General features: G+C 43.5%; 1 protein-coding gene across 2 annotated transcripts in view; it reads left to right on the top strand.

The window, feature by feature from the left end:
* The window catches only part of DOCK1 (dedicator of cytokinesis 1), a 582,086-nt gene that overhangs the window by 115,127 nt on the left and 443,884 nt on the right, over positions 1-23,075 (top strand). For both annotated transcript variants that reach the window (XM_072629055.1, XM_072629056.1), the window contains exons 17-22: positions 7,160-7,263; positions 7,830-8,013; positions 11,132-11,229; positions 17,550-17,639; positions 19,444-19,544; positions 21,853-21,987. In XM_072629055.1, the coding sequence (XP_072485156.1) occupies positions 7,160-7,263; positions 7,830-8,013; positions 11,132-11,229; positions 17,550-17,639; positions 19,444-19,544; positions 21,853-21,987 (712 nt within the window). The remainder of the gene's footprint in view (positions 1-7,159; positions 7,264-7,829; positions 8,014-11,131; positions 11,230-17,549; positions 17,640-19,443; positions 19,545-21,852; positions 21,988-23,075) is intronic.

Genomic DNA, 23,075 nt, shown 5'->3' on the forward strand with positions numbered 1-23,075 from the left:
GTTGTTTTGAGGCTCAGATGAGATAATATGTTCAAAATGCTTTATAAACTTTGAGGTGCTGTGCACTTGTCTGTTGTAGGTGGTGTCATCCTCCTCATCCTTGGTATTTTCCCCATTAATTCTTTTAGTTCCCTTTCTGGGATCTTTATTTCCTTGAGCCTCCCTGTCTCTCATGAATTATGATTCCTTTGGGTGTCTTTGGAGCTATTCTTTCCTTTGTACACTTTGACATCTCCTTCCCCAAAGTCTGTGGGATGCCGTTTTCATATCAGTCACTCCCATGGGTCCCATTGCTTCTTTGCCCATCAGTCCATCTTGGCTGAGCAGAGTTAGGTTTAGACTAGGAAGGTGAATAGAGTTCAACGACTGTATCCCATTGGGCTCCCTCTTGGGTTTTTTTTTTTTTAATGTCTAATAGATGAAATCTTGAAGGGTCACATTTCATGATTTTTTAATGTTTATTTACTTTTAGTTTTTAACATTCATTTCCACAAAATTTTGAGTTTTCCCCATCTCTCCCCAACCCCTACCCCATAATGCCTTGCATTTTGATTACCCCTTCCCCCAATATGCTCTCCTTCTATAACATCCCTCCCTTCCCTTATCCCCTTCTTCTCTCTTTTCTTGTAGGGCAAGATATATTTCTATACCCCATTACCAGTATTTCTTATTTCCCAGTTGTATGCAAAAGCAATTCTCAACATTCATTCCAAATACTTTGAATTTCCACCTCTCTCCCTTCTCCCTCCCCACCCATCCTCACTGAGAAGGCAAGCAATTCAATATAGGCTGTACATGTGTAGTTTTGCAAAAGACTTCCATAACAGTCATGTTGTCTAAGATTAGCTATATTTCCCTCCATCCTATCCTGCCCTATTCTCTCTTTTGATCTTGTCCCTCCCCAAAAGTGTTTACTTCTGATTGCTTCCTTCTCCCATTTGCCTTCCCTTCTATCATCCCCCTTACCCCTCTTGTCCCTTTCTCCCCTATCCTTCTGTAGTGCAAGATATACTTTCATACACCGAGTGAGCATGTCATTCCTTCCTTAAGCCAAATGTGAAGAGAGTAAACTTCTCTTTTTCCCTCTCACCTCCTCCTTTTTCTTCTCCACTGAAAAAGCTTTTTCTTGCCTCCATTATGAGTGATAATTTGCCCCATTCCATTTCTCCCTTTCTCCTCCCAATATATTCCTCTCTCACCCCTCAATTTTATTTTATTTTATTTTTTTTGGTTTCATCCTTTCTTATTCAACTCACCCTGTGCTCTCTGTCTATGTGTGTGTGCATGTGTGTGTGTGTGTGTGTGTGTGGGTGTGTGTATAATCCCTCCAACTATCGAAATACTGAGAAAAGTCTCAAGAGTTACAAATATTATCTTTTCATGTAGGAATGTAAACAGTTCAACTTTAGAAAGTCTTTTGTGATTTCTCTTTCCTGTTTACCTTTTCATACTTCTCTTGATTCTTATGTTTGAAAGTCAGATTTTCTTTTCAGTTCTGGTCTTTTCATGAGGAATGCTTGAAAGTCCTCTATTTCATTGAAAGACCATTTTTTTCCCCTGAAGTATTATACTCAGTTTTGCTGGGTAGATGATTCTTAGTTTTAATCCTAGTTCCTTTGACTTCTGGAATATCATATTCCAAGCCCTTTGATCCCTTAATGTAGAAGCTTCCAGATCCTGTGTTATCCTGATTGTATTTCCACAATACTCAAATTGTTTTTTTCTAGCCGCTTGCAATATTTTCTCCTTGACCTGGAAGCTCTGGAGTTTGGCTACAATATTCCTAGGAGTTTCTCTTTTTGAATCTCTTTCAGGAGGTGATCAGGGGATTCTTTCAGTATTTATTTTGCCCTGTGGTACTAGAATATCAGGGCAGTTTTCCTTGATAATTTCATGAAAGATGATGTGTAGGCTCTTGTTTTGGTCATGGCTTTCAGGTAGTCCCATAATTTTTAAATTGTCTCTCCTAGATTTGTTTTCCAGGTCAGTTGTTTTTCCAATGAGATATTTCACATTATTTTCTTTTTTTTCTTTCTTTTGGTTTTGTTTTGTAATTTCTTGGTTTCTCATAAAGGCATTAGCTTCTATCTGCTCCATTCTAATTTTTAAAGAACTATTTTTTTCAGTGAGCTTTTGAACCTCCTTTTCCATTTGGCTAATTTTGCTTTTTAAAGCATTCTTCTTCTTGTTGGCTTTTTGGACCTCTGTAGCCAATCAAGTTAGCCTATTTTTAAAGGTGTTATTTTCTTCAGCATTTTTTTGGGTTTCCTTTAGCAAGCTATGAACTCACTTTTCATGATTTTCTTGCTTCACTCTCATTTCTCTTCCCAGTTTTTCCTCCACTTCTCTTACTTGATTTTCAAAATCCTTTTTGAGTTCTTCCATGGCCTGAGACCATTGCATATTAATTTTGGAGGTTTTGGACATGGCCTTGACTTCTTCTGATATTATGCTTTGTTCTTCCTCATCTGAAAGAATGGGAGAAAATACCTGTTCACCAAGAAAGTAACCTTCTGTAGTCATATTTTTTTCTCCCTTTTTTGGACATTTTCCCAGCCAGTTATTTGACTCTTGAGTCCTTTGTCAAGAGGAGGGTATACTCTGGGGACCTGCAAGTTCTCAGTTCCTCTAAGGTGGCATAATCAAGGGAGAGGAATTTACTCCTCTCCTGGCCTGCACACTGATCTGGGAGCAACCAGAAGCTTTTCTGCCCAGAATCTGCAATTGGATTTCCCTCACCACAACTGCCTCCAACTACACAGCCAGTACTCCTCCTCACCCCTGGGTGGATCTCAGGGCTGAGAATCAAATCTATGGCTCAGTTCCCCCAGAGGCTTTAAGCAGAGGTCTCCCAGGGTTGCCATTCAGGGCTGAGATGCAGATCAGCTGTTCAATTCCCCCAGGGGCTCTGGGGGAGAGCTCCAAAAATGGCAGCTGCGGCTGTAGTGCCTGCTCCCAGAGGTCTAGATCATGCTCCCCTCTTCTGGGTGAATGAGCCTTCCAGCTATCTGTGGTGTTATTGGGTTGAACAATCTGGGAACTGATGCTGGTGGTGCCCTGAGGCCTGTTCCGGGCCCTGTACCTGCTGCGTTGCTCTCGTTTGCACGCTGTGCTGGTCTGAGAACCATGCTGATCTGTGCGCTGCATACTTGGCTGGTCTGAGTGCTGCATGCTGCACACCAGGCTGCTCTGAGTTCATGGTTTTTTAGAAACAGATTAAGGTACCACCAAGGTGCACTTGTTCAGTCCTGACTCTGAGTATTTGAGCATTGACTCCTAACTCCATCAGTGGTTGAAACCTGCCACATCAAATTCAGATCAGAAATCGGTGGAGAGACTGAGACTATATTGTCATCCTCCTTTTCCTATTCACCTTTAGTGGTGGAATCAAATTTATTGGGAAGCAGTCATTCATTGACGAAAACATGACCTACCATCTAAAATGAATGCATGAGAGTTACTGAACTTTATTAAATTGATTTGAAAATGATATGAGACACTGCTGAAGGCTAAACTTCTGGAAAAGGAAATGGTAATCTCTAAGAGACATCATGACTTCCTGGAAACAGGACATTTGTGCTAGCGGAGCAGCATTCCCTCTTTGTGACTCGGCACTGAACTGGTGGGACAGGTGATAGAGTCTATTCTGATCTGAGCAAAGTCAAGCCTCTCATGCTGTTCTTATGGAAAAAGAGGAAATTGTCCATTGAAGTGCATTTGGAACACATTGGATGAATAACATGATACCAAGAGTAGTTCATCTTAGAAAATGATATCCAGTGGAGTGCTCCAGGGATCCAGGCTAAGCCCTTTGCCCTTTGCCATTTTCATCTCAGACTTGGATCAAGGTTCAGGTGACATATGTCTTCAGTTTGTAGTTGACGGAAAGCTGGAATTAAAGGTGACTAACACATTGGATGATTGACTCAGAGCTCCAAAAATGTGTGATGAGTTAGAACATTTGGTTAAATTTAATAAGAAATGGAGTTTAGTAAAGCTCAGTATGTTACATTTGATTACCAAAAAATTCAAAGTCACAAGTACAAGATGGGGGAAGCATGGCTACGTAGACATTTGTCTGCAAAACATCCTGGAGTGTGAGTGGAGTGTGAGCTTCATGTGAGTCAATGGTTTGAGACAGCTGCCAAGGAGGCTCATGCAGTCTTAGAACTAAAGTGACCAGGATTGGGGACATGTTAGTCCTGATTTCCTCAGACTTAAGGTTGGATTCTTGTGTTTAATTTGTATTACTTACTTTAGGAAGACCATGGTTATACTAGAGATTGTCCAGAGGAAGGCAGTCATGGTAGGAAAGGGCTAGAACCCATATTTTGGTTAGGGTAGGCAGGAATGATAAATGTCTGCAAGTATCCTGAGAGCTCTTTAGCTCTTTTGTGGAAGAGAGATTGATTTATGCTTCTTGGCCCTTGAGGGCAGAATTTGCCATAATCACAGGCAGTGGTGAAGTCAAATCCAGGCTTGCAAAACTTCCTAATAATTAGGATTCCCCCAGAGTAGAATACATGGCCTCAGGTGGTAAATGGACTCCTCCTCACTGGACGTCTGAAAACAAAGGCTGGTTGACAACTTGTTTGGGATATTGTAGAGGGGATTTGATGACCTCGGACCCCTTTCAACTATAAATCTGGTGACAATTCTGGGACAAATGCTCCCTAGAGAATGGGATTTTCAACACTGATCACACATCCTTTGGGGTGTTCTTTTGAGGTGATGACTGGCTCTAGGTGTGCTCCCAAGATCTACTTCCTTCTCCCTGTCACTGGTAGCAAGTTTGGTTGAGTGTCATTTGTTGAATTTTACCTTTACTAGGAACTCAGCTCTGTGTACTGTATTTGGAACGAGGACCATCCCCCCTATGACTCATGATTCCCAAATCAGCTGTGGGTTTGTTGCGCTAAGAACCACCTCCTCAGTAATGGTGCTTAATGATCCTCTAATAAAGTATAGTCACTTATTTTGATCTCGAAATTAGTAAGGTTAATAAAAGCAGCACTTACTATATTAGACTTCACCGTAGGATTAGGGAAATCGTGTGTAGACAATTACTGTCATTTATTCTTCTGAACTGCTGTTGCTTTAGTAAGAGAGAAGTACACATAAGCACGTCTGTCTGTATTTCACTTTCATCCTTGGTCAGACTTATTAGGCTTTTGATGCTGCAGTTAATAAAGAGTGAGATCTTAACTCTGGGAGTAGGGAGAACCTTGGATTTGGTGTCAGAGAGCCAAGGTTCAAATTGTAGCTTAATTCTCTCACTTGATCCTCACAAGTCTGTGAGTAGGTATAATTGTGTTCATTTTAAAGATGAGGAAACTGAGGGAGGCAGAATTCAAGGGAGTGGCCCAGAGGAACAAATAAATGGCAAAGGCCATTCAGTTACCCTATGTGACCTTTGGCTTAGCATGTAACCTCCTTGCATGCATTTCCCAAGTCTGTAAAATGAAAATCTTGGGCAGGATGACTCTGAGATCTTCCCTCATTCCAAATCTTTGATTCTATAATCATAAGTCACTGCCTTTCTAGGGGCCTAATATTCCTCTTCTGTAAACTGAAGAGACTGGCCTCCATTGTGTCTGAAGTCCTTCCCACAATGAGCTCTTGGACCCTGGGACTTTTCAGGTGCCTCCCAACTCTTAGTTCCTGAGCCTTGGACAGCTGAAGATGCTTCTGGTTTTCAGAGGCCCACTGAAATGGGTATTTTCTTTGTTCATATCCATATTTATCTTGTGACAGTAGAGTGTTACATTCATATGTGTAGAATAATTGGATTGCTGTATCTGGAAAACTGAGCTTATTTAGATTACTGTTTGGAGAATTGTCAGAGAATTTAATTGAGAACCACAGGACTTGGAGCCTTTTCTACCATTTGACTTCTTTTCTGATGATTGCTTAATTAAGGAGAGGAGCATCTACATACAGTCAATAAACATTTATTAAGCACCTACTGTGGCCTGGGCCTGCAAAGATAGGCAAAGAGCCTTCCTGGCCTCTAAGTGCTCACCATCTAATGGAGGAGACAACTATGTACAAACAAGTCCTAGGTAGGATGAATTGGAGATAATTGACAGAAGATAGGTATTATAAGGAGCAACAAGAAAAAGGCTTCCTGTAGAAGATGGGATTTTAGCTGGAATCTAGTTGGTAAGGAAGCCAGTGAAACCTGGAGATCAGGCTGAAGCAGTCCTGGCCTGGGGGATCACAAAGAAAAGACCTGAAATTGGAATCACCAAGGGGCTTCTCTGGCATATTTCCATGAAATTCAGGAGGGAATGTTTGTAGAATGCTTTGCCTTATGAGTGTTTGGAGAAGTTTTATTTTTCCAAGTGGGTGTCATCCATTAGACTCCCTTGGGTGGATCTATGGAAGCACACGGGATGGAGACGTGTGGGATTGGCTGTACTTCATGTTGTTAGAGGGAATGCCAACACTGAGGAGGTCACAGATCCCCTGACTGTTGGATGACATTCCTGTGACAAAAATCAGTCAGTGTGCCAGAGACGTGGACAGAAATCTTCCTTCCATGCTTCATCATCTAATGCTAAGGTCACTGGATTCTTAATGTCTTTGCCACTAGAGCATCATCTGATCCTAGCAATATGGAAAATCTTTGAGCTGGGGCCTCTAGTCTAAGGCTCAGACCACTGCATTTCAGTGAAATGTGTCACCATGTGGAGGGCTGAGAATCTTTCAGCTGTAGTGATTTGGGAAGGTCATTTAATAAGGTTTAGAGAGGTCGTGGTCTGATTGGGTGGAAGGAGTCCTGACATCAGTGACATTACTGATACTTGAGATACTGAAAAGAGAGAGAGAAGGGGGAAGGAGAGAAACAGAAGAAGGAATGGAGAGGAAAGAAGGAGGGAGAAAGGGAGAGAAGAACAGGGGAGAAAGAGAAGGGAGAGGAAGAGAGAAAATAAGGGGAAGAACGGGGGAGGGGAAGAGAAAAGGGAGAAAGTGGGGAGAGGAAGTGGAAGAGACAGACACAGAGAGATTATGTGTAGGGCAAGTTTACAATCTGTTTTCTATTTGTCCAGCTTTCTAGTCCATTTTCTCATTGAGTCCTAAATAATACAATGAAATAATGATTGTGAAAACAGGCCTGCTCTGTAATCAGTTGGTGTGTTTGTGTGCTTAATTCCAGCTAAGGACAAATCTGAGAAGATCTTTTCCTTGGCCTTTGTGAAGTTGATGCGATATGATGGGACAACTTTAAGAGATGGAGAACATGACCTCATTGTGTACAAGGTATGTCCTTGGATCAGCTTGGCTGCATTAGTTTCTTCAAATCCTTTCCTAGTGGGCTGACCTCAACTGGCTTTTCCCATGTTTATGAGAGAACTCATTACTCATGTAAGGTCAATTCTTTGGGAATGGAGAGGACCATGATGAAGTGGGAATGAGCCTTGTTTAAAGTGTTAAAGTTGGTTCTGCTGGTTGCCAGCAGATACTGGGAGATGGAAAGAAAAGTTAAGTAGGTGTGTGATCTAGGACCAATTAAATGGTCATTTTGATTCTTGAGTGGAAAAGTATGTGCATGTGCATGCATGTATGTATGTATGTGTGTATGGTATGTATGTTTATGTATGGGTGTATTGTATGGTATGTATGTATGTATGTGCATGCACAGGTTAGATGAGTACACGTGCATTTTCATGTGTGTATGAGTGTGTGTTAAAAGTCTTGTGTATGAGGGTATGAGTATATTGGCCATGTTCATGAGTGTGTGTGTGTGCGCATGTGTGTACATGTGCACGGACCTTCTTTTTTTCTGACTTGTACTGGATGTCACAATTTGGTAATCCACCTTCTAGGCAGAAGCAAAGAAACTTGAAGATGCCTCGACATACCTGTGCCTCCCATCAACCAAGATCGAGCTGGAGGAGAAAGGCCACTCAGCCACAGGCAGGAGCATGCAGAATCTGGGCAGCTGCACCATCAGCAAAGACTCCTTCCAAATCTCCACGCTCGTCTGCTCAACAAAGCTCACCCAGAACGGTGAGTCTCAAGGCATCTCGTGCTGCCCCATGAGTTTCCTCCTTCCTTTTCATGTTCTAGGGCTCTAGACTGTAGAGCAGGATGGACAAAGACCCTGTGGATTTCTGGCACTGAGAGGGGAAGGAGTAGGGAATAAGCCTTTGTAGGGAACCTGCTATGTGCTGGACACTGCGCTAAGTGCTTTCTCACTTGGATCTCATTTGATCCTCAAGACAACCCTGAGAGGGAGGTGCTGTTATTATTCTCATTTTATAGTTGGGGAAACTGAGGCAAACAGAGGTTAAGTGGCTTGATCTGGGTCACACAGGTGCTAAGTGTCTGAGGCTAGATTTGAACTTGGCACTTTCTTTCTCCAGGTCCAGTGCTCCAATGACTGGGCCCATTTGGCGCTTAGAGATCTCTTGGTCACCCGAGAGATCTCTTTCTGCCCTTGCCCTTTCTGGGCCTCTCCATAGTGCCATTGCAGCATGATCAAGGTGGACATCAGCTGTGGACATAAGCAAAAGGATCTGGTTTATTTTAGACATTCGTCATTTTGGTTTTCACCGTTGCTGGAAACAATGATGGATTCCAGTGATTAAGCTTTAGGGAGAGAGGCAGCTGAGGCATTGTTTTCAAAGGTGCCCTTTGGCCAAAGCTTGATCTGTAATGGGATTGGGGTCGCTAAGGCATCATTTGGCCAGCTAGCAGAGGTGCCTTTGGAAGAGCAGGGATAAGTGGGGTGAATCTTCAGCATCCCAGTACCTACTTGTGGGTCTCAGACAGCCCCAGAGACCTCGCTTTGTGTGGTCTCTTTGGCAGCATCTCTATGTCAAATGTCTTTTGGTTGCTTTGTAGTCTAAGCACACCAGAGACACTGTAGGGACTTGGGGGAAGAAGAAAGTACTTTGTCAAATTCAGTCATTGAAAAATGGCCTCTGTAATGTGGGACGCTTTGGGACCTTTGAGGCCATTTTGGTTCCTCCTCTCTGCCCATTTTCCAGGAAATAAAATCAAGACCTTCTCTTTTATGTTGCTTTGAAATCTTAGACCCCAATTTAGCACCATTGATGGTGGGATGGACCCTTACTGTGTCTGCTTCTATCATGACCTACATTCTCAGGGACAGTAAGTGAGTTGTGGCCTGTATCTTGATTTTGTATCATTGTTTGTACTTCAACAGCATCAGTAGTGGAGAGAAGGTAGAATCAGAAAAGGTCTAGGGAAAAGAGAAGGGAGATGGGAATTGGAAATCCCAGATTCTAGCATGGACCAAACTTTGTTATGTACCACTGTGTGACCCTGAGTTTACTTAACCCTTCCATGCCTCAGTTCTTTCCTCTGGAACAGTGGGGCTGTTGGGAATACAACTTTCATAATGATCAATCTTAGCCTTGGCTTCTTAGCTTTAGAGCTGATGGAGATGTTAGAAACCAACCTACCCGTTTTCCACATAGGGCAAAGAATTTGCTGATGATCACAACGAAATTAAGTGTTGGAGGTGGGCTCTCAGCTTAGACCTCTGATTCCAGTCCCAGATCACTCTCCACTTTGCAAGTGATGGGCAGAGGTGAATGCAGGCAGAGGAAGAGGTGGTTCCTTTCTGGAGAGATAGTGGCATATATGTGGAAGATAATTTTGGTTTGGAGTTGGAGAACTGGTTCTCTTCCCAACCCTGTTCCTAATGACCTACATGTTTCTGGACTTTACTTTGTCCTTCTTTAAACTGAAGTGAGGGGTACTACATGATATCTGCCTTCCTTTCCAATTCTAATTTTCTTAGCCAGGCAGCAAGCATTTATTAATCACTTATTGTGTGCCAAGCCAACATGATACTAAGCATTGGAGGTACAGAGAAAGACAAAAACATGGTCCCTGTACTCAAGATTTTATATTTCAATGGGGAGGGGACTACTAGTAAATAATTAGGTACGTACAAGATATATGTAGTATATATAGATGGAAGGTCACTGAGAGAAGAAGTGTGGGGGACCAAGAAAGGCTGTCTGTAGAAAGTAGGGTTTGTGTTGAGTGTTGTGCTGAGTCTTGAAGGAAGCCAAGCTATTAATCAATCCCTGTGTTGTGAATCTTGGCTTCTTTCTGGTCAGTGAACCATAACACTCATAGTCCTTGGGTCTTCCTGACTTCAAGGCTAGGGCTCTATGCCCCAGGGGACCTCCTGGATGCCCAATGTAGATGTGATCTTGTGCCCCATGCTTGGGCTGGTGGCATTCATTTTTGCTGCCCGGATCTCTCCAGTGGATGTTGCCAGTTCCCTGCCCTCCTCCCAGTGGCCACAGTCCTGAGTCCCAAGTTGCATCTCCATTGGCCAGCCTCTCTCTTCTAGGAACATTAATTAGCCTGTGTTCAGCCTTGACCTGACAAGCTGTACAGGTGTTTTATTTCTTCTTAGTGACTTGTTTGTTACACTACCTCCCTTCCCGAACATCTTGCAGTGCTTAAAAAATGTAACACTGTACATCGCTCCCACCTTTAGCCCTTAAAAATCAATTCAGTCTTTGAAAATGTTCTTAAAAAAAAAAAAAGAAGCCACACCCCTTCTGCAACCACCCCAGCCTCCCACAACAAAAGAGCGGATAGAGGCCAAAGAGCTGCGGAGGAGGACTGATATTATGAACCACAGGTCCTTAGAGCTCTGGGAGGTCACTTTCCTGGATCATGCTGGCTCTACGTTGAATCCATTTCTGGGATAGTATTTGAATTCATGGATTTTTTTTTTCTTTTTGGTAAAGGTTTGATCTGCAATGTGAAACTGCTCAGATAACATTTGATTCTGTGTTTTTTGGATGAACTCCAAATACCCGGGCACCCTGTCCCTCTCTGAAAGCCACTTTCCATCCAGAATGGAAAGCTTTGCCCTCCTTTGGTCTGGGCAGTCTAAATGGGTTTATGAAGCTGTTATAGAGAAATCATGTCCTAGTAAATGTTTTTGGGAGCCATCAGCCTGAAAGAGCAGGCACAGCAGTGGACTCCTTAGTCAGATGTCCTTGGGAGGGAGGCAGGGCCATCCCAAGCTGGCAAGAATCCTGTGTGCAGGAGGGATGGGGCTGGGATTCCTCCTGATGGGGAGGGAAGACAGAGTTTCTGGGCACTGCTGATTATTGATTTCTGTTTCCAGTGGATCTCCTGGGCCTTCTGAAATGGCGCTCCAACACCAACTTGTTACAGCAGAATTTGAGACAGTTGATGAAAGTGGATGGAGGAGAAGTGGTCAAGGTAATATACATCCCCCAACTCCATGTTCTTTTCCTCTTAATGCTGCAAGAACCCTTGGAGGCCATCTGGCCCAAGCCCCACATTTTACAGGGGAGGAGACTGAGGTACCAAAGGTCCTGAGATCCTGTAGTTAGGTCTGGATGGGACTTCAGAGCCTGCATTTCAGCCCATTCATTTTACACAGGAAGAAATGGAGGTCCAGAGAGGTCTAGTGAAGATATTGTGGGCATTCCAAGCTCTTTGTTCATGCCTTTTCTTGGGCTGTTAGTCGTTCATACTTCTCTGTTCAGTTCCAAGTCAAATACTGCTCACTCCGTGAAATCTTCCTTGTTCTTTTCTAGCTTTCCTCCTTATCCCTCAGAATGCAGTTTGGTTAGAAGCCTCTAAATATACTTACCAAGTAGTTGTGAGTATTAGAGCTGTATGTGTTGGGGATTTGTCCCCCTTGAGACCCTTTCATCCTAAGAGGGCAGATCCTCTGCCTTCCCCAAATCCTGCTTCTCCTCGATTGCCTACTGCAGCTACTACCTAATTTGACAAGCATTTATTAAGTTCCTTTTATGTGTACTTAATGAGTCAGATATAAATGAAAAAAATGAAATGGTGCCTGGCTTCAGAAACCCAACTTTTTGGGGAATGTGACCCGTCCACAAACATCGCTCAAGTAATTTCAAGAGGAAGAGAGCTCTGACAGTCTTCAGACAAGAGCTAATGAAGCAGGCTCCTGAGAAGGGTGTGAAAGGAGCCTGGGATCATGCTTTTGGTGAATGAATATGGGATTGTCTCCTTGGAAGAAGAACATTTGTATTTTCCATGAATGTGATAAACTAGGACAGTTTGCTGATATTTTGCATTTTCCTCTTTGTCCTGCGTATGGGGTCACGTAGGGCACTGTGTGGCTTCTTCGGCTTTCATCAACCAGGCTTGTGGAAGGAAGGAAGCCTTATCTGAACAAGAGTGAATGACTCCAGATATTTGGACCAAAGCTGGTGTTGTGACTGGCTTCTAGCCTAAAAAGGAATGCTACTCTGCTTCTTCCCAGAATTCATTCTCTATCTGTTCACATGTCTTTTTTGGCAAAAGAGCTAAGTTGCCTCTTAAGCCTGGATTATCATTTCAATTTCAAGTTTTTTCCTGATAGCAAAGGACCTTTTGGCCAATCAGGAGTGGGAACTGTTGACTTCTGCAGATCTCCTCATTCAGGTGATTAATTGATTCTCTCTCCTTGTGCCCTGGATCCTCTTCCTCTGGATGCTTGCCAGCTTCCATCGTTATCTTTCCACTGCTTTTTACTCTGTCTCTAGTTCTTCCCCCGCCTACCACTAAGCCCAGGCCTGCCTCAGTCTTTCAGACTTTCACTTGGTGCTGGGATCCCTCCAACATCCACAGCCAGACTTCTAGAAAGGATTGTCCATATTTGCTGTCTGACTGCTGACCTTACCACTTGACCCAAAGTCCTCTCAATGCATTGGTCAATGTTGACTAGTGTTCTTTTCACCACTTAGTTTGGCGGCCTTTTCTTTCTTCTTGACAGTGGTTTTTCACACAGCTGATCCCTTGGTCTCTAGGCACCTCTCTCCTCCCTTGACTTCATGGACTTTGCTGGTCCTTTTGCCCTTTTCCCGATGCCTGGCACACAGTGAGTGCTTAATAAGTATCTGTTGCCTGGACTTCTACCCCTCTTAAGTACTTTTCTCAGTTTCCTGTGTTGAGTCATCCCCTAACTCTTCTTCCTTCCCCTGTAAGGGTTTGTCTGTCCCTTCTTCTTCTCTATTCTCTCTCCCTTGCTTACCTCTAATGGGTTAAAGCATCATCTGTGCTGAGAATTGAAAAATCTATGTGTTCAGCCCTACTGTCTGTCTGGAACTTCATCCTTCTTCACGTCTTACCTTCTGGATAACCTCCGCTGGTTAGTCCCATTGAATGAGCATCTCACATTCAATGTGCCCTAACTGTAGGGCCTCATCCTCTACCCTAAATACATCTGGTCTCTAAGCTCCTTTTTTGTCCTTAGAGTCACAGCCTAGGCATGATTCTTGATGCTTTCATGAAAGGTGGAAGGGTACAGTAGAAAAACTGCTGGTTTGGGGGTCAGAGGATCTGCATTCAAATCCTCCCTCTGTTACTTAGGATCTGTGTGACTGTGGGTAAATCACTGATGTCTGTGGGCTCTACTTCCTCTTCTGTTAAAAATGGCTTCTTTGATTCTTTCCAGTGGTGAGTGTATGATCCTTTTTGTGACTGCTCAATCATTGTATTGTTTCCAATTCAAGGGACTTGTACCCTGGCAACATTTCTGACATCGGTCTCCTCCTAACTCACATGGGGCCCACCACCTCACTTCCTATTCTACTAGACAGGTGGATTAAGCTCCAAATGGGTCTCCCAGTGATAGTGTTCTATGCCTCTATCTTTCCAAAGAAGGCACTCTTAGTGTGCTCACTTAACTATTTCTTGTGGTGCTCTTTCCTTCCATGCTCTTCAAAGTCAGGGATTTGACTTGTCTGTTTAGTCAATCGCTAGTTCTTCCTCACAGAAGTAAAATTAAACATTCCTGTGACCAGGTTTGACAATTTCATCTTTTCACTCAAAAATCTTCAGTTGTTGTTCAGATGTTTCAGTTGTGTCTGACTCCCTGTGACCCCATTTGGGGTTTTTTTGGCAGAGATACTGAAGTGGTTTGCCATTTTCTTCTCTAGCTCATTTTACAGATGAGGAAACCAAGGCAAACAAGGTTAGGTGACTTGCCTAGGGTCTCCCAGCTTAGTAAGTGTCTGAGGATTTGAACTTAGGAAGAGGAATCTGACTCCAGGCCCAGCTCTCTGGGTGCTATGGGGCCCTCAGCTGATCTTCAGTGGCTCCCTTTTCTCTAGGATAAAGTGCAAACTCCCAGCTTAACCTTTAAGTCCCTCCAATGTTGACCCTCTCCTTTCTGTGTTCTCCTCTGTGTGCCTGAGCCTAGCATTCCATCTCTTGCCTCTGGTTCTCCAGGTTGTCTGGCCCTGTCCTTGGACATGCTCTTTCCTCCCCTCTGAACCCCAGTTCAGATCCCATTTGCAATATGGCTCATTTCCTGGTCTCCCCAGTTGTTACCCCCCATCTCTAAAGCTTGGTGGGAACGTCAGCTGCTATTTTTATTATCTCCTTGTTCTCTTTTTCCGTGGAGTTCAGACAGAAATGGTACCCACATAAGAAAATGACTCTTCTGCAATCATTCTTTTATATTTAATGCAATTCACCCTGTTGTAAGTGAATGATTAATAGTAACCATCAAGACGGATTGTCAGTTTGGTTGCTCCTGCTCTTGCCCTTTTCCTCTCTTGTGTTTCCTGATGTCTGTACCTTTGTATCCCCAATTAAAATGGAACCGCATTGAGGGCAGGGCTGTTCACTTTGGATCTCTGCATCCCCAGCAGTCCAGACCAGGGCTTGTTGAGTTGTTGACTGTACAGTATGAAGAGTAGCCATTAAGAGATTGTTTTCTCCCTTTCCCATCTTTCTAAAGGCCCCTCTTGTTCTGGAATTGCCCATTTAGTGTTTCCATTACCTTACTGAGATGGAGGATGAGAGCAATCTCAGATTCATCTCGAATCTTGCTGGTGTTCATTCTTCACTCCTGTCCCATCCCTGTCCCTTGTCAATTCTCTCACTTCCTTCTCTCTTGTGCCTAGGCCAGTCAATTCCTTCCTCACCTTTTACGGGGAAATCCTCATGGCCTCTTCACTGTTCCTCCTGAATTCTGTCTTTCCTGTCTCTGCTCTGGGTGGCGTGGACACTGACAGCATGTTAACCCCTTGTGGGCACTGTTTTCATCCTGATGCGCCCCAGATTTCCAAGAACATCCATCTAGTGATGCCTCATTTCCTAGAGAGTAAAGGCCACATTGTTTAGCCTGTTTTTCAAGGCTCTCCACAGTCTTGTCTGGCCTCCTTTTGTTGCCTTTTAAAAACTGCTTTGGTAGATTTCTCTCTGTTAGTCCTAGTGCCATTGAAATGCTTTCTCTGCTCTCCTCTCATCTTTTAGGCTGAATTCAAGACCCCCTCCTGGAAGGTCTTTCCTCCTTTCTTTGGATATTGTCAGTCTCCTTTTCCCAAATTCCTCTAGCACTGGTGGGCTCCCTTGGACTCTCTTTGGTACCGAGTCTCATGCCCTCTCTGTGAATTCTTGACCCTTCCTTGTTGGTGTGCTTTGCTTCCCCAATGGCCTTCTGAGTTCTGGAAGGCGAGGTACTGCAGCACATCCTGCTTAGAACCTTTCTCAGGGCCTCTCCTTGTGCTCTGCTCATAGTAGACCTTTCGTAAATCCTTCCTTTCATTTTCACACTCAACGATGAGTCCATGGAGTCATAATCTATGGAAAGAGAGAAGCACAGAATGCTGTCCCTTGCCCTTTCGTTTTACATATGAGAAAACAGAGGCCCCGAGAGTTAAAGGAGCTGGCTCATGTTGCGTATCTTGTTAAGGCCAAAGCTGAGCCTCAAGCCCAGCTTGCTTTGACCCCTGTATTTATGCCATTCCCATTACACTATGAAAGTCGGGCCTCTTTGCTCCAGACTTCAGCCACTGATGGGCGTTGGATTTCTGATGCTGAAGTTTGGAAACTTTTCTTGTTCATGAGTAGAAGCTGAAGTTTGGGCTGTAGGATGAGGGTTGGGAAAACTAATGAAATATTCAACAAAAATGAAATTTTCCATTGAAAATGTATAAAAAAAGGTCTATTTTGTAGTGTTCAAATTCAGGAACCATTTATTAATCTACTGTGTACAGAGCACTGTGCTTAAGTGCTACAGACAAACAATGTTTGATATTCTCTGGTCTGTGCTCTTAGGGACCTCAGAGTTTGGAGGAAAAGCAGCAGTATCTGCTTGAGGATGCTGAGAAGTTGTCAGGAGTGTGGAGGGCCAATGGGAGGTTTTTCAGTCTTTGGGCTCTAGCCTTCTCAGGGAAGGAGAAGATCAGTTTCCTGCCTGGGGCCAACTGGGAGGTTGGACCAGGATTGGGGCTCGTGCAGAAAGGTACCGGGGGAATTGCTGTGAGACTAAGGAAGGTGTGCTGGCCGATGAAGCCTCTGTCCAGAAGCTGGGCCTCGTTTGTTAGCCACGATGCCTAAGATGTCATGGAATATGTGGGTAAAAGGAATGTCAGGAAACTCCTGGATTGGTTGTTTATTAGCTTCATAATAATATCCATCTTTCTGGGGCGGTTTTTTGGTTTTGTTTTGCAAAAAGCTTCCCTTACAGCTCTTTGAGGAGAGCCACAGAAGTGCTCTGATCTGTGTTTTATGGGTGAGCAACTCCAAATTCTGGTGACTTCAGTCTCCTAGTAAGCATTTATTAAGGGCCTTTTATGTATCAGGCATTGTGCTAAGGGCTAAGGATTCAAAGAAAGACCAAGGGGCTCACATCCTTTTTATCCCCAAATAATATCTTATTTTTCCCCCAATTACATGTTAAAACAATTTTTTTTACATTTTTAAAAAAAATTTTGAATTCCAAATTCTATCCCTTCCTCTCTCTCTCTCTCCTCTCCCCTCTCCCTGAGACAGTAAGCAATCCAGTGTAGGTTATACATGTGCAATCTTTTAAAACATTTACGTATTAGTTATTTTGTACAAGAAGACTTGAACAAAAAAAAGAAAGGATGAAAGAAAGTGAAAGATAGCATGTTTCAGTCTGTATTTAGACAATGTGCCACAGCTTCAACCATTTTCCAGTTTTGTAGCCCTTTGGGCATAGTTCCAAATTGCTCTCCAGAATGGTTGGATCAGTTCACAACTCCACCAACAGTGCGTTAGTGTCTCAGTTTTCCCACATCCCCTCCACCATTTATCATTTTCCATTTTTTGTCATATTAGTGTCATATTACCTAATCTGATAAATGAGATGGCTTTGTTTTAATTGTTTTAATTTGCATTTCTCTAATCAATAGGGCTTTAGAACATTTTTTCATATGACTATGGATAACTTTGATTTCTTTGTCTGGAAGCTGTTAATATCTATCCTTTGACCATTTTGGAAATGAGATCTTTGTCAGAGATAACTTGTTGTAAACTGCAGCATGATAAAGCGTCTTATAAAGCAAAAGGAGGCCTGTGTCTCAGCTATTTGTTATAATAACAATAATGATCATTTTTATTATTTTCATTGATTCATGTCTAGGAGTGGCAGACCTCCTTTTGTGAACCCCAAGGCTAGGAGGAATCTCTTAAGACTGTTTCAGATTTCTTCCTCAGGGAGAGGTCAAATCCTTTACACCTTGTATAGAGTTATAGGGGATGGTCCTCGGGAGCCCCCAAGTGACAGCTTCTCCTCCCCCCTGCAGTTCCTTCAGGACACCCTGGATGCCCTTTTCAACATCATGATGGAGAATTCTGAATGCGACACATTCGACACGCTGGTCTTTGATGCTTTGGTAAGAAGCTGCAATTCAGAATGGGCCTTCTGTCTCTGAGCTCTGTTTCATACTGGGGGCCATTCCTTGATGCCCAGGGTCGTTAAGGACCCAGTGAGTAAACATCCAAGGCAGGTACCATATTGGTACAGGTTGATACCTCCCCCGAGCCCTCAGTTCACCAGTCTGCTTCTAAAACACCTTGGTTTGTGTGCTTGGTTTTCCAGGACAGACACACATCCTTTAAGGAGGCTCTAGGATTCTGTCTACATAAATGTTCCTCAGAATGATGTGGCCTTCGTGATTGGCCAGGATTAAAATGATCCAGTACCATCCCAATCAAACCTGGTGATCCCTCATTACAAATTGAGGCTGGTCTCCAGAGGACAAACGTGCAGCCTGGTGTGATGTTAGTCCCTTTTCCTGCCCCTGTTCTTGTGTGTCTCTCTCTCTTATCGCTCTGTCTCTGTCATTTTCTTTTCTAAGATATATCTGTTATGTGATAGTCATTCAGTAAACATTTACTAAGCACCTACTATGTGCTGGACATTGTACTAACGTAGATACATTGATGTAGTATCTTTATATTATCTAGATTAATGTTATATGTGGGATAGTTACATATCTGATTCTGTATCTATAGTATTACATATGACATAATTATGTGTTATATAAGTATATATGATATACAATTATGTGTAACATAATTATAGAGAAAGGTGATATATATTCTCTATAGTATACACTATATATATACAGATGCATGTCTGTGTATACATATTTACATATATGCACATGTATATATACATGTAAGGATATATGCATGTCTCCATATAGATACATTACATACATGCATGTATAGATTATTATAGTCGGGTGTCTCTCATGTGTGATACATGTGTTTGTATGTATATGTGTATGTGTGTATATATGTACTTATATGCATTTTTATGTTTTATACAACATACTTCTGTATATAGGTGACCCACTGTCTATCTTTCCATCCATCCATCCATCCATCCATCCATCCATCCATCCATCCATCCATCCATCCATGTGTCTGTCTATTCCCTCAGAGAAGTTGTATTTTTTTTGGTGGGCCCCTCTATTCAGAGGTCACATATATTTGTACCAATATGAGAAGCAATAGGAGAAACTGAGAAATGTGTCATTCCTCTTCCTGCTTATAAAAAAGGAAGTACTGCCCTAGAAATGTCACCACCATCATCAGGAGAAACCATCATACTCGACAGTAGCTATTGATCTTTAAATTCATTTCAGTGCTAGATGGTGAATGTAGCATGGTGCATAAGCCTATGGTGGTGGCCTGGGAGCTGGGAGGCCTGGCCTGACCCATCCTGGTTGTGTGAGCCTGGTTGTATAGGCATGTCCATGAACCCCTCACTGTGTTAACTCCTTAAGGGCACATTACTCGAGAGCCACCATTTGTGTTTGAGGAAAGCCTTTCCTTCTCAGCAGACCCAGGGCTGCCACGCCATCCCCTTTCCTCCGCATGTCCCTCTGTGTTCATTCTCATTCCCTTTTCCTGCTCTGCATCTTCTGTTGATTTTTATTATTTCATAAAAGGCTTTCCAAAGGTTGAAATGTTCCTTTTAATGCAAAACTGCTATTATTTTGAAAATGGGATTTCCATGTGGTAAAGGAAAGCTTAGTTAGTGGTGGCTCACTGCAGATGGCCCCTGAACCCTCAGACATAACAAACCTCATGGGCATGCTGCCTGATCCAGGTCCAGCGTGGGGGTGATTCTTGAGGTTGGCATTGTTTTTTTCTTGATTGGTCACTGGGCGATTGTTGCTTTGGCAGGTGTTTATCATTGGGCTGATTGCAGATCGCAAGTTCCAGCATTTCAATCCTGTTTTGGAAACCTACATTAAGAAGCATTTCAGTGCCACACTAGCTTATACGTGAGTCACTTTCTTCTGTCATTTTTACATAAGACCAAACAATTTGTGGGTTTTTTTTTTAACAGCTGGGGAAGAAGTGTGTTGGTAGTTTTGTTTTCTACTTCTGATGTTTTGTGTATAGACACGTATCAGGGATCTGTGAATTTGGAAAGGAGGGAATAGATATTTACACAGCTCCTACCGTGTGCACCAGGCTGAGCACTTTTTCACACGTGGTATCTCATTTGGTGAGGTACTTGGTTGGACATGGAGTGATTGTTGCTTTGGTAGGTGTTTATCATTGGGCTGTGTGAGGTACGTGCTGCTCTTATCTCCATGGTATGGCTAAGGGAACTCAGAAAACAGAGGATAAGTGACTTGCCCAAGGTGACACAGTGTCTGTGGCTAGGTTTAAACCCAGATCTTCCTGACTCCAGGAGAAAAAAATGACACCTTTATTTCAATATTATTGATTTCCTTTGTAATCCTGTGCACATTATTTTATGCCTTTAAGTCCACAGTTAGGCTTCTGGATACAGAAAGTGTTAAACAGATAAATAGCTTTGTAAGAAGCCCCCACTTTGCTGGTAATTCAGTCATTGTCTTTATTTTGCCCATTTGTTAATTAAATACATCTTTGGAGTGGGGAACATATAACTCCATTTGTGTAGGAAATGTTCTTCTTCTATATATAGCTTTGCCATTTCAAAGGTTCCTTGACCCTGACACTAAGTGACTTGTCCAAGGTCATTCATCTAGGAAATGGCATTGTACCTGCCAAGCCTTCCTGACTCCTTAACTGTACCCACTGAGCTGTACTGCCTCTTCATTTTACTAGGAAAGAGGTCCGTGACATGTGTCTTCCTTCATCTTCACTCCTTAAAAAAGAACTGGGTGATTTTGTGGTAATGTGACAGGGGTGTTCCTTGATCACAGGCCTTAGGACTCTCATCCCCCCTTTCAGTTCTGTGTATGGTTAGTCATTTCTGGAAGTGGTTCACGTGCAGTTCTTGCCCTGCATCTTGAATAAGGCTTATTCACATTCTTAGATAACCCTGCCCCCCCTGTCCCCTCCTCCCCTACTCCAAACAGGTTTCTCCAGGCACAGGAAGAATGAGTGACAGCTTTTTCCTGTGAGTGTCTATTTGTCAGTATTGCTTTTGACAGCTAAGCTCAGTTGTGTGAGTGTGCTTTACAGAGAAAAAATGATTAAATAGTCCATTAAAAGTAACAAACACTTTCCTTCAGGATAGCTGGAAAGGCAAGCATCTTCCAATTTAGGTGTTTCAAAAAGGCCCTTGTAAGTTAACGGAAACCTGTCCCATTTTGCCACAGGAGCCACATTGGTCATGGGGCTGAGGTTCCCAGGCTAACCCACCTGGGTGGAAGTGGGGATGGTTTGAGCTTCCTGCCTGAACAAAGTCAACTCAGCAAATGTTGATTAGAGGTCTACTCCAGGTTATATGTGGTTCTAGATCTTGAAGACATGAGGCAAAGAACAACATAGTCTTTACCCTGGAAGGTGGAAGGCTAAGAGGAGAGGAGGTGGAAGATTTGGGTGGATTGCTTTTTGCCTATTCTAAGAGCTACAAATGAGCCCTAGACCAATTGGTCTCATTTTTTGTTTTCCCGAGATGATGGTGGTTCAAGGCCCTCTCTGTGTGGAAATACCCTTCTCTGCTAGAGATAGCCTGAGAGAGTTGCCTGAGGTCAGGTGACTCAGCCTGAGTCCCTCAGCCCTTGTGTGCCCCTTCCCCATGCTTGCCTTTCCTCTTCCCCAGGCCACCTCCCAGGCCATCTCTCACAAGCTTATTGTTTAAGTCAGCTAAACTGAGGCAAATGGAGCTGAATTTCACTTCTTTCCATTTTAATGAGGAAACAGAGGTTTGGAGAATCAAGGCCGCCAAAGCCCCATGATTTCCTGACTCCAGACTGAGGACTTGTCAGTCTCAGTTTTATCATCTGAGAAATGAGAATAAGGGTGCCTCACCCATCCCACCTGGCTACATGAGGGTCCAGTGGGACAATGTTGTTACCGCTCTTTGCAAACCTTGAGCTGCTTTCCTGACATGAGCTGCTATTATCTTTTCCATCTGTCACAAGATGCTCACTCTTTCATGGCTGTGTAAGCATTTGGGCCTCATGGGTCACTCCCTCTGCCTGGGGCATTTTATCCTCCTCTTAGCTGCGACAGGGAAGACACATGAAATCAGAACTTGACAAACCCCTGAAAATGGAGAAAATTATTTCTCTGCATTTCCATCCACCTCCTGGACAAGGGCTCCATCCTCGGGATACTCACAGTCGCTTGTGTCTTGTGTTTGTCCAGGAAACTGACCAAAGTGTTGAGGAGCTACGTGGACAGTGCCGAGAAACCTGGTGTCAGTGAGCCGCTCTACAAGGCCATGAAGGCCCTCGAGTACATCTTCAAGTTCATTGTGCGCTCTAGGATTTTGTTCAACCAGTAAGTGCTGCTTGCAGCCTCTGAAGGGCCCTGCTTGTGGCTTCTGAGGGGCAGGCCAAGGTTGGGGGAGGCTTCTTGGGGTGATCATATTTTCTGTTGGATTGGCAGAGGAGGCGATGTTAGCAGGGATCACTAAGCACTTTGAGGGGGCTCCATGGCTGAGTTACTTCTCTCAAGTGTGGGGGGGGAAGGTATTAGGAGGTAGCCCAGAGTATTAGCTATAGGGCCATTAGCCATACACGCAGAAGAATAAAAGCTTGTCTCCTAGAAATATGGTTATGTTTTAAAAATTAGAACTATTAGAATGAATAAAGATGTAGTCCTTTAATGGCCATTACATTGAGAATGACAGAATATTCTGGGCCAGGAAGGGGACAGTTATCCTGCATTCTGCCCTCTTTAACCTTTGCTTGGACTCTCATGTTTGGCCATGGCTGAAGGAGGATGTTGGGTGAGTGTCCAGAGGATGGTAGCCAGCATGGTGGAGGACTTCGAACCCATGACATGAGACAAACAAGAAGCCAGGGATATTTAGTCTAGAGGAGCTTCAAAGGAGACATGAGAATCCTTTTCTGATCTTTGAAGGGGGGTCCTGCGGACAAGGGATTAGCTTCATTCTGCTTGGCCATAGAAGGCAGAACCAGGGTCAGCGCAAGAATGAAAAGAAGCCACTGTAGGCTTGGTTTCCAGACAGACAGACTTCCTCACTGGTTAAAGTGGGCTGGACTGCCTGGTCAGGAAGGGGCCTCCCTGTCACTGAAGGTCTTTAAGCAAAGTTCCCAGAGGTACCATTGGAGTGGTACTATTCCAGGAGGAAGGCAAGGGGATAAGCACTTTACCATTATTATCCTCACAACAACCCTGGGGAGGTCGATGCTATTGTTATCTCTGTTTTACAGTTGAGGAAACTGAGGCAGATGGAGGTTTAAGGGACTTGCCCAGAGTCACACAACTAGTAAGTTTCTGAGGCAGCATTTGAACTCAAGTCTTCCTGACTCCAGGCCCACTTTTATCCACTGTGCCACAAAGGTTGGACTAACTGGATGCTGGGTTTTTGGAATTCTGTGAATGTCTTTCCCTTGGCCCTG

The sequence above is a fragment of the Notamacropus eugenii genome, chromosome 1 (assembly GCF_028372415.1).
Source record: "Notamacropus eugenii isolate mMacEug1 chromosome 1, mMacEug1.pri_v2, whole genome shotgun sequence".
Classification (NCBI taxonomy): Eukaryota; Metazoa; Chordata; class Mammalia; order Diprotodontia; family Macropodidae; genus Notamacropus; species Notamacropus eugenii.